Source organism: Pelmatolapia mariae, linkage group LG3_W (genome assembly GCF_036321145.2).
Source record: "Pelmatolapia mariae isolate MD_Pm_ZW linkage group LG3_W, Pm_UMD_F_2, whole genome shotgun sequence".
Lineage (NCBI taxonomy): Eukaryota > Metazoa > Chordata > Actinopteri > Cichliformes > Cichlidae > Pelmatolapia > Pelmatolapia mariae.
This window is the reverse complement of record NC_086229.1, coordinates 85407850-85422617: the sequence shown is the minus strand read 5'-3', so window position 1 is coordinate 85422617 and position 14768 is coordinate 85407850. Positions and strand designations below refer to the sequence as shown.

At 39.3% G+C, this 14768-nt stretch overlaps 1 protein-coding gene across 1 annotated transcript in view; it reads right to left on the bottom strand.

Moving 5' to 3' along the window:
- Positions 1 to 373: 373 nt before the first annotated feature.
- The window catches only part of plcb3 (phospholipase C, beta 3 (phosphatidylinositol-specific)), a 55459-nt gene continuing 41064 nt past the window's right edge, over positions 374 to 14768 (bottom strand). Inside the window, exons 14-34 of the mRNA XM_063470154.1 lie at positions 13659 to 13806; positions 13407 to 13505; positions 13251 to 13324; positions 13069 to 13165; positions 12776 to 12860; positions 12083 to 12207; positions 11286 to 11440; positions 11039 to 11200; positions 10850 to 10949; positions 10604 to 10708; positions 9589 to 9692; positions 9353 to 9491; positions 8858 to 8899; positions 8601 to 8710; positions 8395 to 8495; positions 8053 to 8209; positions 7454 to 7530; positions 6762 to 6851; positions 6606 to 6663; positions 6343 to 6429; positions 374 to 5810 (exon numbers count right to left, since the gene is read on the bottom strand). Of these exons, the coding sequence (XP_063326224.1) occupies positions 5499 to 5810; positions 6343 to 6429; positions 6606 to 6663; positions 6762 to 6851; positions 7454 to 7530; positions 8053 to 8209; positions 8395 to 8495; positions 8601 to 8710; positions 8858 to 8899; positions 9353 to 9491; positions 9589 to 9692; positions 10604 to 10708; positions 10850 to 10949; positions 11039 to 11200; positions 11286 to 11440; positions 12083 to 12207; positions 12776 to 12860; positions 13069 to 13165; positions 13251 to 13324; positions 13407 to 13505; positions 13659 to 13806 (2427 nt within the window). The 3' untranslated portion in view covers positions 374 to 5498. The remainder of the gene's footprint in view (positions 5811 to 6342; positions 6430 to 6605; positions 6664 to 6761; positions 6852 to 7453; positions 7531 to 8052; positions 8210 to 8394; positions 8496 to 8600; positions 8711 to 8857; positions 8900 to 9352; positions 9492 to 9588; positions 9693 to 10603; positions 10709 to 10849; positions 10950 to 11038; positions 11201 to 11285; positions 11441 to 12082; positions 12208 to 12775; positions 12861 to 13068; positions 13166 to 13250; positions 13325 to 13406; positions 13506 to 13658; positions 13807 to 14768) is intronic.

Below are 14768 nucleotides of genomic sequence, written 5' to 3'. Positions count from 1 at the left end.
CACAACAGTTTATTGTTTAGTGCTACAGCACTTGAGGAAGTTTCTCTTGGCAATTCAGTATCTCTACTTGCTGTAAATAGTCTGAATTTAAGAGGGTGTGAAGGCAATGCTCTGCCTCAGTCATATTCAATTAACTCAAAACCCATTACACAGCTAAAGGTGTTAAATAATAGACACTTTTCATTACAAATGAATGGAAGGGACTGTAAGTGCCTCAAAATCCTGGGGAAAAAAAAACTACATTAATGGCAAATTAACCAACAGCAGAAAGGAAAATGTTGCAGACTTGTTGGTGATGGTGAACAATTACCATCCATCGCAAAAACCAACCAAACGAATCAGGAAAAGTTACAGTCCATCTATAGAGGTTAGACATTTATTATTCAATGCTCAGTCTTATATCAGTTATGAAGGAACAATATAGCATTACATCCAGATCATTGTATAGTATTCCCTTTATATCTCACAGTCATACACTACATACACAGTGTGAACAAGACTGGCTACACATCTTGTATAACATATCACATGCTGTCTGTCACTAACTGATGTGTACAAACACAGCTGCAGTTTTTGATTAAACTGGTTCAAAAGTGAAAGATGGTCTCATTACTGGGTGAAACTGGAGGCAAGGAAATAGGGCACTGAGGCTAAGGCTAAAAGGAAGAGAAGAGGGACGGAGGACATAACAGCCAAAAGCCGTAGGGCCGGCCTGAGGGAGCCGAATCACACCAAATGTCTGCGAAGAATAAAGTTGAGCAGTGTTTGTGCGTGATGCTAAAGTGAACAGTGTCCAGCGTTATGCTAATGTGTTTGTGTCAGAACACAGTAGTGTGCAGGTCTGTTTGAATAGGATTTTTTTTAAGGTAAGTGAGACAAAAACAAGAGGTTAAAGCTCAAAGCTGACACGGAAAAAAAAACCTGGGGCTCTATGCCTTTGGGAAGGAAACTAGCTAACGGCATTAGCACACAGACTGGCCTTCTCTTCCCTGACTGTGTGCCAAAGCAGCATAATGATGCACTTGACTAAAACAGTGTCATGGTAAAGAATTAAAGATCCTGATTGAGGAAATAGTTATAATTTAAAAGACTTCTTTAGAGTTTTAACAACTGTGTAAAAAATCTGACCACAGTATTAACTCTAGTAGCCCGTTGACTAGCAAAGATGCTAATTCTTTAGCATTCAAATTTAATATTAAACCAATATAATTTAAAGTCGGATCAAAATAAAATGTCAAATCCAGACATCAGACTGTAATCAGCACAGCAATACTTTGGGCTGAATGCTAATATTAGATTTCATCATAGAAATTCTGTATGATCAGCAATATAATATTTATATTGGACGAACGTGATAATTATGTATATTGTAATAACGTGATATTATGTTGTTCAAACGTGAAAAGTATATTGTACAAACATGAAAAGTATCTTGTTAGAACAATAAACTTTTCACGTTATAACATGATATACTTCTATTTTTAATTTTGCCTGGGTGGCAGCTCTACGCTTCCGTAATAGTACGGATCTGATTTATTTTTATTTATTTATTTCTTTTCTTTTTTTTTTTAAATAGACTATGCAAATACTTTTACATTTATTTTTCACTTGCTACCCTTTACATGCCAAACTATCAAAATATAATTATTTCACTGCCTCACTGGTGGTTGTTGCCAGGCCGGCGGTGTTTTTTCAAATTCTTCATTCCATATTTAGGGGCGACTCAAATAAAATTCCAAGAACGATACAAATTTTTCAAAGTTAAGTTACATATGGGCGACATAAGTTGACACCTAAAATAAACACACATGGACAATTTAACATTGCACTTGCGGGGGATGAAAAATGCGGAAATCAAAAGAATTGGGATTTACAATAAAATGTTAATAATCGCAGTGTGAGACGATGCTCGTGCAAAGACTGGCCCACTCATGAAGGAGGAGATACATACATCCTATAATTGTTATATTAAGAAGACTGGACTCCTCCTCTTTTTCCCCTAGCCTCAGAAGGTGATCCCACCAATATAGGTAAAATAAATTAATATTAAGCTGACATCTGTAAACGGTTTTAAAATCTTTGTCTTAGCTCATCTATAAAGACACTGTACATCATCTGTAAAGCCACTGACAACATGAATTTCTACAGTAGAGTAAGAGTCCACATATCAAAAGCTTTGCACAAAAAGAAAAAACGAATTTGAAATACTGTAGCCTACTTATTCACTTGCATACACAGATACAATTCCTGCGAACAGCAGAGAAAAGAGTTGCATTATTAAACTGGAGTTCTACATGGAAATCTCAGATCTGCGTAGAAATGTGACTTCTGGCAAGCGGTGCATGACTTGTGTTTGATTTCTCACTAAATTTTTAAAATCTAAAAACTATCATTTAGGATGCGATGACATTTTCCATCCAAAAACCAAAAGAACAGTACAAAATAAATCCAAGCTCAAAGTGCAAAGAGGAAAACCTTTCTTGTACACAAAATAAACAACGGCTGATACGTTACACAAAAAGTAAAATCCTTAGAAAGTAGTTGCATTGATGTCGGCATCACAGGAACTAAAGGTTTTTATATACACGTAAAATAGAGTAAAAGTGCATTTAAACATAAAGAGATGAAAAATGGGATGTACGCTTTTCCTCAAAAACAGGAATGGAAAAACCTCGAGTACCCAATAGTCATGACTTTATGATGTTCAAGGACATTAGATAGTGTTAACTGGATATGGAATGTGTTTGACTTTTGTTTCTCAGTGCTTTTTTTCCTCTCTTTGCTCCTCCCTCAGCCCCAATAAGCTGAGGCAGATGGCTAGCCTCAGTGGGCGTAGTCAAGCCAGAGGTCATTTCCTGTTAAAAGGGGTTTTTTCCTTGCCACTGTTGCCAAATGCTTAACTCTTTGTTTTTTTCCCCCTTTAAAATATTATAGTTTTGATCTTACTATGTAAAGTGCCCTGAGATCACTTGTGCTATGATTTGGCACTATAAAAAGTACTGAATTAAATCGCTTGGACCAAGCTGACCTTTAAAACAGACGACCTGCGAGGAGTATGTTGACATTTTTGGCAAGTAAAATTATTTGAGACTGGTGAGTTTCACCTCTGAGACCAACGTAGGAAATAAAGGCTCAAATCTTTAACACACTACACAAATAAGCATGCACATGTAAGTCTACTCTATGGAGCATGGCACAGAAAATCATCAGAGCCTGTCACGGCTATCCTACTGTTGACCTATATGAAAAACCAACCAAAGCAAAACTGTTATTAGTTTCAGAGATTTCCTTTTTGAGAACAAAGAACAGCGCCATTAAATCGTCAGATATATTAAAATGCCAAAAAATAACACACATACTGAGTCTGTGATGGGGACTTGATATGAAGGGTTTCATTTTTCAGCAGCCTGAATGGACACAGTCTTTCATCAATAAAGACTTAAATCACAATAAAAGAAAAAAAAGTTGTATAAAATTCAGTTTCAAAAGATGACAGTTTACATGATGTGTGTGAAGGGGGCAATCAGACAGACAATACAGGCAGCCAGTGCTCATCGAAGGATGGACGTAGGAGAGGACAAGACAGGACTCCCAAAACATCATCCAATAGTTATTTTCTTTGAGAAAACATTTAAATGAAACCCTCGTTTCTCTTCTCAGCCGTCTTTGACCTCTCGCACCTCCATCTTTCATCAGCACTTGTGGTCAGTAGTAAAATTCACATACAGCTAAATACCTACACAGTACACACAAACAAAGTACCATCGTTTCCCCCTTCGATGAGGACGAGAAAAGAAAACAAAGACCGCTGCTGTTAAACTGACAAAAAAGTACAGAGGAAAAAAATCAAAAGCAAAAACCAAAATATATACAGCCAAACAGGGAGCTCTGCTAGAGACAGAAACTGATATTAACTTATATGTACCATTCAGTTTGTACATCACAATGCCACACACCATTTTTGGCTATCCAATACAGTGAAGGAACTGTGTGGGAAGGGCATATTTAAGCTAACATAAAATTTACATGTACCTTATGTCGATTTAAAAAAAAATGGAAACATGCAAGTGGTATTTTTGAGGCTTTAGTGAAGTTCAAGCAGCATTAAAGAATTAATACCACGCTAATAGAAAGCCTTAATTAAAAAAAGAAAAAAAAGAAAAATGAGTGCATTTTTACATTAAGATGTCATAGTGCCGGTCTGTGTCATCATCAGACTGTCGTCTACAGTAGTGACACTACTTTAGCTTTTGATGTCTTTCTCCAGTCAAACTAACTGCACCAACAGAAGTGCATACACACCAACTCTCTGCATTTAGTAGGAAGTATTACTGTCCCCAAAAGCAGATGCCTCATCAACAGATTAAGTTCTGGCCATACACACATACACACTCGAGTTCCCTTGAGTGTAGTAATCTCTGATATTTGGAAAAAATTATGTTGATTTGTCCCTATTGTGTGTTAAATACGCGTCTATGTGGAGCAGATTGGATGGGATGAGGATTTTAGAGACTTTGGGTTTCTGAACCAATAAACTGTGTATGTGTGTCGAGAGAGATGCCCACATGTTTTAGAAAGCGAGTGTTGCGTCACCAAAAAGCCTCATAATTTGTAGCCAGATGGATGTGCGCTCATGCCCCCTCCCTCCTCTGCCCCTTCCTCATTGGCTGCAATTTCATGGAGGGTTAAAGGGCAGAGGCTTCATCCCCACCAATGACGCGGCAAATCCAGGTGTGCATGTGCAGGCGTGTGTGTTGGGGTACAGTCTAATAGGATTATCAGGCTGCATGCACGGACAGCTCAAATCACCAATTTAAAAAAATAAAATAAAACGGTTAAGGCTGTAGCACCACTTGCTGGTCAGCCGCTGTCATTACAGCTAAAATTCCTGTTTTATCCATCCTAAAACTCACATGCTCACATCAGGGATGCACTTTTCTAATCTCATAACAATTGGGAAAAATAAAAATCTCCTTTGGCTGTCTGAAATTTTCCCCGTCTTTTTCAAGGAGATAAAGCTGTGAAGAAATAAAGCTGATCAAATTTGTAGTGAGAAGTACCCTTTACCATTACCCTCAGCAGCTGGGAGCTAGTTATGTGGTTTATAATTATGCTCCCCCCTCTGCACAGGTTAAAGCTTTCCAGGAACGTCCAAAAAAAGAGGTTAAAGCCATTATAAGCCTGGAAAAAAGATGACTGACCACACAAAACAACAGGAATGATGAGGGGTGACATTAAAAGCTAGACAAAGACAAGAAAAGACCAATGAAACAAAACAGCTCTGGTTATGATTCTTATGAATTATTCCAACATAATCCACGATGAGTTTTCTGACAAAAACGGCCAAAATAAAAAATAATATAGCTCTGTAGACAAGACCAAAAAAAGGTCAGGATTAAAAAGAAATAATAAAATTAGTAAATATTCTACATCATTACTATCCCACATTACAATCACTATTGACCCCTGTTGTATATTCCTTTGAACGAGTAAAAGTTTTAATTGAACGACATTTCTGCGTCTGACAGGACGGGCGTGGTGGACGACGAAGTGGAATCAGCGAGAGAGGCGGTGCTATTGTCCCGGCTCCTGTGCAAAGTGCTCCGACTGGGGGTTGACGAGTTAGAGGGCGTGGAGCAGTTGGAGGGCGGGCCCGAGCCTGTACTGGGACTGCTATGATTGGATAAGGCGGAGGACAGCGCGTTCTTTTGGAGATTTTTGTTTTGCAGCTCGATCTGTAGGTGCTGGCAGATCTCCTCGGGAAGGCGGTGATACTCCTCTTCCAGTTTCCGATCCAACTGAGACTTAAGCTGCAGACGACACAGCGGCAAAATATTAACACATTTTCAGTTGAGCTTGGGTAAATTTGTTGTTTTTGTGTGAGACTACAACAGGAAATGACTGGAATAAAGAAACTGACTGTATATAAAAGATGGCTGTAACCATCGTATCTATTTGAAATCAGACATTAAAAAAATGTATTCGCTGAGGCGGTAACTGAAGGTGGAAGCAGCCTCATTATTCACATTGACTTCTAAACAGCTGATCTCCTATTTGCAACCAGTGGAGTCGCCCCCTACTGGTCATTAGAAACAATGCAGGTTTAAAGAGCTTCCGCACTGGTTTCATTTTTGTGATCCTAAAGTGAGAGTTTAACCCCTGGGCTTATCTTTGAGTTTTTATGGATGCACTATGTGCTCTAACAAGACAACAGCCCAGTACACAAGTCATTTTTTTATTTCTATTTATAGAGATGCATTGTTGCCACATGTATTTCTAACTTTGGACAAGTTGGGGATTTTTTGCAGATCAAACTTTTTTAGTCACGCTTTTTTTGCTCACCTGTGGAAGCTCCTCGTCTATGCGTTGTAGGACGTCCCGATGTCTCTGCAGCAGCTTGTCGTCTCTCCTGGTCTGCGCTTCCTCCAGCTGGGATACAGAAAGGAAAAAGAAAAGGGGGAAAATGTTGAATTAAAAAAAAAAAAAACAAAGACAGAGGAAGTGCTTTGAAGTTGATAACAATAATAGAAATATGAGCTATAAACAAGGAAATGGACTGCTGGTGATAAAAGATGAAGAGTGCGTGTGCTAGGGCGAGTACTTACCCCACGGATTAAAGAGACAGAATCTTGAATGTGTTTCCTGTTGATCTCATTCAGTTCCCTAAAGAAAAAAATATAAGGATGCAAAGAAGAGTGAGGAATGCAATTGTTTAAAATAAGGCTGACTTTTTCTTTACTAATGCTTAAAAAAATTATTACGATTCAGCCTTGTCTTTTTCACGGTTCTTGGCTTCACTGATGCTGTTTACTCGTTTCCTGTCCAGGATCTTCTGCAGTTCCTTTTTCTCCCTGCAGACACAGTGACACACAGATAGTAGGTCCAAACAAGGACTATCAAATCAATCTCGCAGACAAAGCAAAAATGAAATATACCATTTATAGTAGCTAAAAAGAGATTGTCATCCCCCAAACGTCTGATACAAATTCCTTCTGACTCAGCTTTTTTCATTTGATCATTCATAAATTATAATAACGTAAAAAATACAAAACAAAAACTAGAAATAAAATAGGAGTGTTCTCTTTTTTTGGTTTTAGTAAGACGTCTGGCTGCTGCATTTTACACTTTGTTGACTCAAAGTGTATTATAAAAAATTGGTGCAGAGGTTTTTACAATATTGGCCCAACTTTATACACAAGGCGCTCAGATGTGGTGTTTTCAGTTCGTATATAAATATTACCCATAGGTCATATTTAGCTGCTGTGGCATCCAGCATTTAATATCCATTTCATAGTCCTTTAATGTACTGATTTCAGGAATGTTGGTGGGATTTTAAAAAATTTAAAAAGACATACAGCTTCGTCCGTATAGCAGTGAAAATTCACACTATGCCTGCATGATTGACACGCGCAACATCCCCCCAGTGGTAACATGTAGAAGTGGACTGACTTACTTCTCACACAGCTCCTTGACCTTTTTCACCTGAGCTGCTTGGCATTCGCTGGCAATCTCCTTCAACTTCTGGTGGGCCTAGAAACACACCCCAGAAAAGACGACCTGTTAGCAAATCACTGCACTTTTTACAACATTGCTTCAAATCACTGACATTTGTTTATGCACAGCTCTATTAAGGTAACACCACAGCATTTCAACCAGGTTGAGGTCTGGACTTTGATTGGAGCATTGTGACGCCACTACTCAGGCACTCTGTTGTAGGTTGTCTGCTGTGCTTGAGCTCAATGACCTGTTTCGTTACCCAGTTTCAGCCAAGCTTTAGCTTTTGGACAGATGTCCTCACATTTGTCTCTAGAATACTTTGGTGTACAAAGGAGTTCATGGTTAGCTCAGTGACTGCAAGGTACCCACAAAACTGACAAAACATTTGCTTTTCTCGAGGTTTTCTCAGTACCTGATGATAAATAATCAAGTGCGCTTGATTAGCAGCCTGGCATGTGCTTACCGATTACAATTACCCTTTTAAATCTTATGGAAGTACTAGCTGTTCACAGCACTGTACATGCAAGAGGTGTGTGTATGTATGAGAGAGATTACCTCTTGCAGGTGTGTTTTTTGCTTCTCTCTTTCGATTGCAAAAAGCTCTTCACGTAGTTTTAGGAGTTGCTGCATGTGAATCTCTTTCAGCTGATTCTTCTGCTTCTCCAGATCATCCAAGGCAGCCAACTCGCTCTGCACCAGTTCCTGGGACTCACTGAGGTACAATTTCAGGTAAGCTCTTTCACATCTTCTACAAGGCATCTCCTTCTTAACACATTTCATTAGCATTCATTTGAAAAACTATTCTCCATCACTGGTTCCTTTTTTCATATTTTAGGATTTTTTTCCTCCCAACATTAGGGAAAAAACTGCCCAGTTACACCCCATGTCCATCCTTACCTTTTCTTGAAACTGCGTTTGAGTTGTTTCTCAATCTGGCTGCGTTTCCTTTGGGTGTCAGACTGAAGCTGGGTTTTCTGGTCCTTACTTAGATTAGACACCTACACAAACCACAAAAACCAATTTATTATTGCAGCACAAAGGCAACAAGCAATAAACTGATACTTCAATTACAAGTTTCGATAATTAAATCTGTCTGTGTGTACCTTCTTCAGATGTTTCTTGCGCAACTCTTTGAGTTCTTTTCTTTGTTTTTTAAGGAGCTTTTCATAATGTTTATTCTGCTGCAGCTCCTCTACAGACTGAACCTTGACATCTGACAAACACACAAACCAGCGTAAATGTTGCTGTAAACTAGCCATTTCCATCTTGGCCAGCCTGACCATAAAATCATTTTTGCACACTTAGCTGTGTGTGAGATTTCTGTGAAATGAGTGAAATGAATATGCTGGGATGACCTTACCTGTTAGGACAGTACCTATGAGTTCCTCCTTCTGAGGTTGTACTACGCACAAAGAGAAATAAACACAAGAGGAGACACAGACACACAGGGCGCATGAAATGGATGATGGACAAATGACTCAGATGCAAATAACAAACAGAACTTGATGCCACTGCTAGAAAAAAAAGGACGGTAAAAGTAGGTCTTATTTTGAAAAGCCTAACACTTTAGCTTGTGAAAAACTGACATAGCGGACATGGATGAATTACACAACACAGTTAAAGTAGGTCATTTCACAGCTTTATCAAAGACATATATGTGAACATATTTCGTTAGGTAATTTCAACATATAATAAAGAGTCTTGGACCAAGCATGCACAGTGCTAATACACAGCAATGTAGTTTCAAGATATCACAATTTATATTACGCTATAGATGCCACTATAACAAGCAAACACATGTGCAGGTCTGTAGAATCTATATACTTAATCATTTAGACAAGGTTTGTGACTCTACCTGGTGCAGGTAACTTGATGACATCAGGGAAATCTTCATTTGGGGGTTGATGATATGTTAGGGAAGGGGAGGAGACAAATCCTGGAACGCGTTCACACTCTCTCTTGATCGCTCCTTCTTTGGGCTGGTTGGTGAGAGGCTGGATGAAAATAACATGCAATGAATTAAAACCTACAATAAAAGCGTACAGGCGAAAGCAAAAATAGAGTGTGGGGGAACTAATGTGATCTACATACCTGTCTCACCTCACTGTTGTCTTCTAAGAGACTAGCTAGCTGCGTCTCTCTCTTGTGCTTCTCACTGATATGCTTAATAGGGTTGGTGAGAGCTTCTGCATACTCTGAAGACACACACAGTTATCCATGAAACAAAATACAGGTGCTGTACACATGGCTGACAAAATAATAATATGAGAATACACATGCAAACACTAAACATTTGCAACTGATAAAAAAAAAGGTAATTTCCAGCAGATACGTTTTCATTTTTAGGGTAGATTTTTTTTTAAGTCTGTTTGTGGGAGTCATGCTAGCCTTTGCCCTCCATTTTTACAGTTGCCATGCTAAGCTAGGCTAGCTGGTTGCTAACTTTGATACCGTTCATATTTGTAGGGTAAATACAGTTTAATTTCAGCAAAAGATCAAATAAGTGGATTTTAAAACTAACCTTAAACTATTAAAATTGTTCCTTTAAAGCCACATATTCCCATGTATATCATAACAACTAGCCAACAAACAGAGAAGACAAACACGTTAGCTAAAAGTTAGCTAAAGGTAACCATTTCTATTTCTACTTTTTAGCTAAGAAAAAAAAAAAAAGTATGAGACTTGGATAAGTCTGCTAAGTATTTACACAAAAAGTTATTACTCAACAGATACAATACATAAAAAGAAAATCAAAAGTAATTAAAAAATAATAATTAAAAAATCCAGATCCAAACACTGAAGCATGGTTTGACCAAATAATAAAACACCTTCATATATAAGTGGGCCAGACACAAACACGCTGGCTAGTGTCATCTTCAGGGTGGTCAGGTAACCACACAGCCACACATACAGAACCTGTCAAATTATTGTTTAAAGGTGCTTCTTTAAAAGTGTTATCTATGAAGCTAGGTTGTGGATATACTGGGCAAAAGTTGCTGAATGCAAGAAGAAAAGAGAAATGCCTCAAAGGTTTGTGGATGTAGTTTATTTTTAGCCTGTTTGTGTGACGTATTAATCAAGAGTGATGTTTGCATGGAGTCATTACCCTGGTGTTCATTAGGGATGTAGTCCTGAGCTTCAGTGTAAACCAGAAGTGACGGCAGCATAAGCGGCTGGTTTAGCTCATTCTTCAGGTTGATGTAATGGTAGCCTAGAAGGAGGAAGAAATAAATAACTGACGTTAGTACAGATGGTAAAAGACCATGTATGATGTTCCCACTGAGTGCAAATAAAGTATCAGTGATGGCCTCTGATAGTGACTGTTTGATGCCAAAAGTGTTTATTTCCTTACCCGGCCTAATAGCTGAAACAGGGAGAATCCGGTGTCCAATGAACTTGCCGTTTTCCTCAAACACAGCTATTCTCAGAGAGGCCAGTGTAGGGAGGACCACCTGGAGAGTGTTGACACCACGAGAGAAGTTTAGAGAGCAAGAGACAAAGGTTTAAAAGATATGTGAACCCTGCTCTGTTCGTCTGTTACCTTGTTAAAGACAAACATTTCATCATCCCACACAGGGTCCAGCGAGTTCCCATTAGATGTTTTGGTTCTGTACTTCCTTTTTGTGTCAGCTGGAAGTCCAAAAATGTCCACTTCCACATACACACCAACCTTCTTATCTGTCAGGAACTGGCCTGAGATCACCTGGTAGATGTTGGGTTACAAATTTGTCATTTTTTCACTCACAAGAGCAACAAAAGTGCAAATACTGAACTCAGATATGTCTTACTTTAATTTTGACCGTGTTAGCGACTATGCCGTCTACTATGTTTTCTGTGAAAGGGTCAAAGTGTTTGTCTGTCCTTCTCATGAACTCTGGCTTCAACAGGTAACCGCTCCCGCCATTATACTCAAACACACCCATGTTCAGCTGCATAGGAAGGTCTAAGAGTAAGGTAGAACAAAACAGAGCAGATATTGGTATCAACCAACATCACAATGTCAACCTTTAATTGATTAAAGACTTTGAAAGACAACCAAATTAAAACAACTGTACAAATACATAAACCCCAGTAATGATAAATGCATATTATTCATAGCTATTAATAATTGTTAGAGTGTTTAGATGGTGCCACCAGGTGTTTGCAGGGTTTATTTTGCATCTTTTCCCTCAAAGATTAATTTTAGGTCGGTTGAATTTGTCACCATTAAGGCCAGTAAAAAATGGGTTGCCCATACTTAGGTGGCAGTTCAATCCAAACAAACACTACGATGGAGTGGCTTCAGCCTGTGCTGGGGCACAATGTTTGTGTGTGTGGCATGAAGATTTGCTGTCCACTCTGAGTCCCATTGCATGTAAAGCATGTATAAAAGTAGCACCATGTAGAATGAGGATAACTTGAAGTTATAGGACATCATCAATATTTTTTGGGTTAGGGTTTGAATACTTAGTCTTTTAGGTGTTCCAAGTTAGTCTCAATTTGTTCCATGATGTGAATGCAAGGGGTTTGCTGTCTTACAGTTTAGGCTTAACTTTTAAACACATCCAGTTTCTTTATGTCCAAGACTAAAAGTAGCACAACTTACCAAGTGTCTGGAAGTTTAGCGCCACCATCTGGCATCCGACGTTCCAGAAAAGCTGAGGCATGTAGTTGGAGCTGTCTACTCTCGTTCCTTTAGGATAGATTCGGCTCAGCTGGTTCTTATTGTACCTGGAGGAGTCCTGCTAAGGATTAACACTGTATACAGAGGTAGAGTGTTGCACATGTGCAGAGACTATTTATTTATTACACACTGTAAACCGTACCAGAAAAAAAGAGTCACTGGTGTTTGGTCTAAGGTCGAGATCAAAACCAGATGAGACATTTTCCTCCATCAATAATGTCAAAAACTGTTGAGAAGGACTGACAGCGCAGCTGATATTCAGAGAAACAGTTGTTTGGTTGATTTTCTAGGGTCAGATGAGAAAACTGATACTACTTTCAATGTCCGCTACAGCTGAGGCTACAGCTGAGGCTACAGCTGATGGGTGGTTAACTTGAAGCACGAAGATTAGAAATGAGGGAGAAAAGCTAGCCCGCCTGACTACACAGACAGGAAAGTATGCTTACCAGCGGTTTTTGTGCGTTTCATTTTTATTCCTAAGATTTGAGAAAGTCAGTACACCCAGTAAATAATAATTCAGCAAGTAAATTCTCATGCAACCATAAATTGTACTTTTTAAACCTTGCCCAAATACTCCTTTTTACCACTTTTGAACTTTTAAGCTTGCAAGGATACTCAACAAACTCTATAGGGAAGCTCTTCAGGGCATCCATGCCTTTGGTTTCAACAAATGATGACATCTCAAAGAACCTCTTCCTCTCTGTTGAAAGAAATGAGAAGCAAAGGGGGAAAAAACAAGTCAGAATAACCTGTGACAAGATGATGCTACCTCTGAGTGAGTCTGTTTGGCTAATGAGCTACACCATAAACGCGGCTGCTCCTCTCACTCGCAGTTTTTTGCCTGATAAAGTGAATGCATCCTTCCTTTTCCGTTAAGCACACACACGCACTCACACACAAACACTTACTAGCTGCCCATTCAAAGGTCTTAAATTTGACGGGTTCAATGTAGTTGACGAGATTTGACATCTCCTCTGTGGCGTTCGCCTCGCTGCTGGCGGTACCCTGCAGGAGGCAGATACCACTAATCCATAAAGCAGCCTAATACCAGCCAGTCAAACAATCCATCAGTCCTCTTGCTGGCACCTACCTCGTCGGAGTTTGGCTTTTTCAGCTCTGCCACCGACTCGTCCTCCTCTTCCTCCTCGCTTTCTCCTTCACCTCCTGGTAGGGTGTGATTAAAAAAAGTAACTTTACATAAGACAACTTCTACAATGTGCTGGCATCCTTTGTTTCTTCAACCCACCAATGGACTTCCGAGGCTCGGAGTCTTTCACCATCCTTTCAGCCAGCTTTTCCTCTCCATTGGACAGGAGTTGGCTTCCCTCTTCTGTCAGAGGGCAGTCTACACATGCAACAGCAAACTATCAGTTTAACAGGAATTCTTTTGATCGTCTACATCAACCTCGTTTTCAGTTACAATCATTTACCACATTACAAAGGCTAAGTTGATGTTATTATCACAGCAGGGGAGAACTGGTGGTTGCCTGCACTTTACCGTTGTGAGGCGAAGACTGCTCCCCTGGCTCTTTGCGCCTTATGCTGCCACTCTCAGAGGGTCGGTGATGGTGATGTTTCTTCTTGTTTTTGATAAGAATCTTCCCCATCAATTCCTGCGGCGAAGGCAGCAGCTGACCTTCGCTCAGCTAAAATCACAAAGATAACACCATGCTGTCAGAGGGAGGAGAATAATGTAGGGCTTGCAGTCGCATTGACGAGCTTCTTGATATTTAAATATAATGAGAAGAGGTATTTTAGAGCTGCACAACTTTGACCAGAAAATAAGATTTTAGTGCTCCTTCTTTTCTGGAAGTTTTGCCCTGTTGAGCTCTTTTTCTTTATCATATTGTATCGTTTTGGTTTTTGCTTTTCTTGCAAGCTATTCTACTTTACTTCGAGCTGTTCGACGGTTAACGTTTTAGCTAATGCAACACAGTAATTTTCCAGCTTTGGGGATAAATAAAGCATCTTTTCTTATTTTTACTTGACTGAATGAGCAGAGCGATAAAAAGAAGCACATGTGCCTTTATCTGAGATGAATAATGAGCTAAAAGAAGCAAAAGCAAACAAGGTCACAGTTTTCAACAGTTTGGTAATGTTAAACTGGCCTCTATGACTCTTGAAACTAGAAATGCAGAGGCTAAAATAAGCACAATTTTCTAAGTAAATATATCTCTAAAGGTGCTATTGACGTGAAATTCTCACCAGATGTCAGCACAGGGAAAAAGTGTTGAACGGGCTTACTGAATGTATTTAATACTGAACAAAAGCCTCCTGTATGGAGAAACTAGTCGCATGCTTTGCTAAGGTGTGATTTTGGCCCATTCATCCACACAAACTCTTCAAATCCTGAAGGTTTTGCGAGTCCCTTTCTACAAACGCGCTGATTTTTTAAATTGGATTCGGTTCAGGTGATTGGCCGGGCCGTTCTAGCAGCTTTATTTTCTTTCTCTGAAACAAATTAAGTTTCTTTGGCTGTGTGTTTAGGATCATTGTCTTGCTGCAACATCAATCCTTATTTCATCATCATCATCATCCTAGCAGATGGCAGCAGATTCTTAATCGAGAATGTCTTGGTACATTTTCCATTCACCCATCCTTCCTTGTT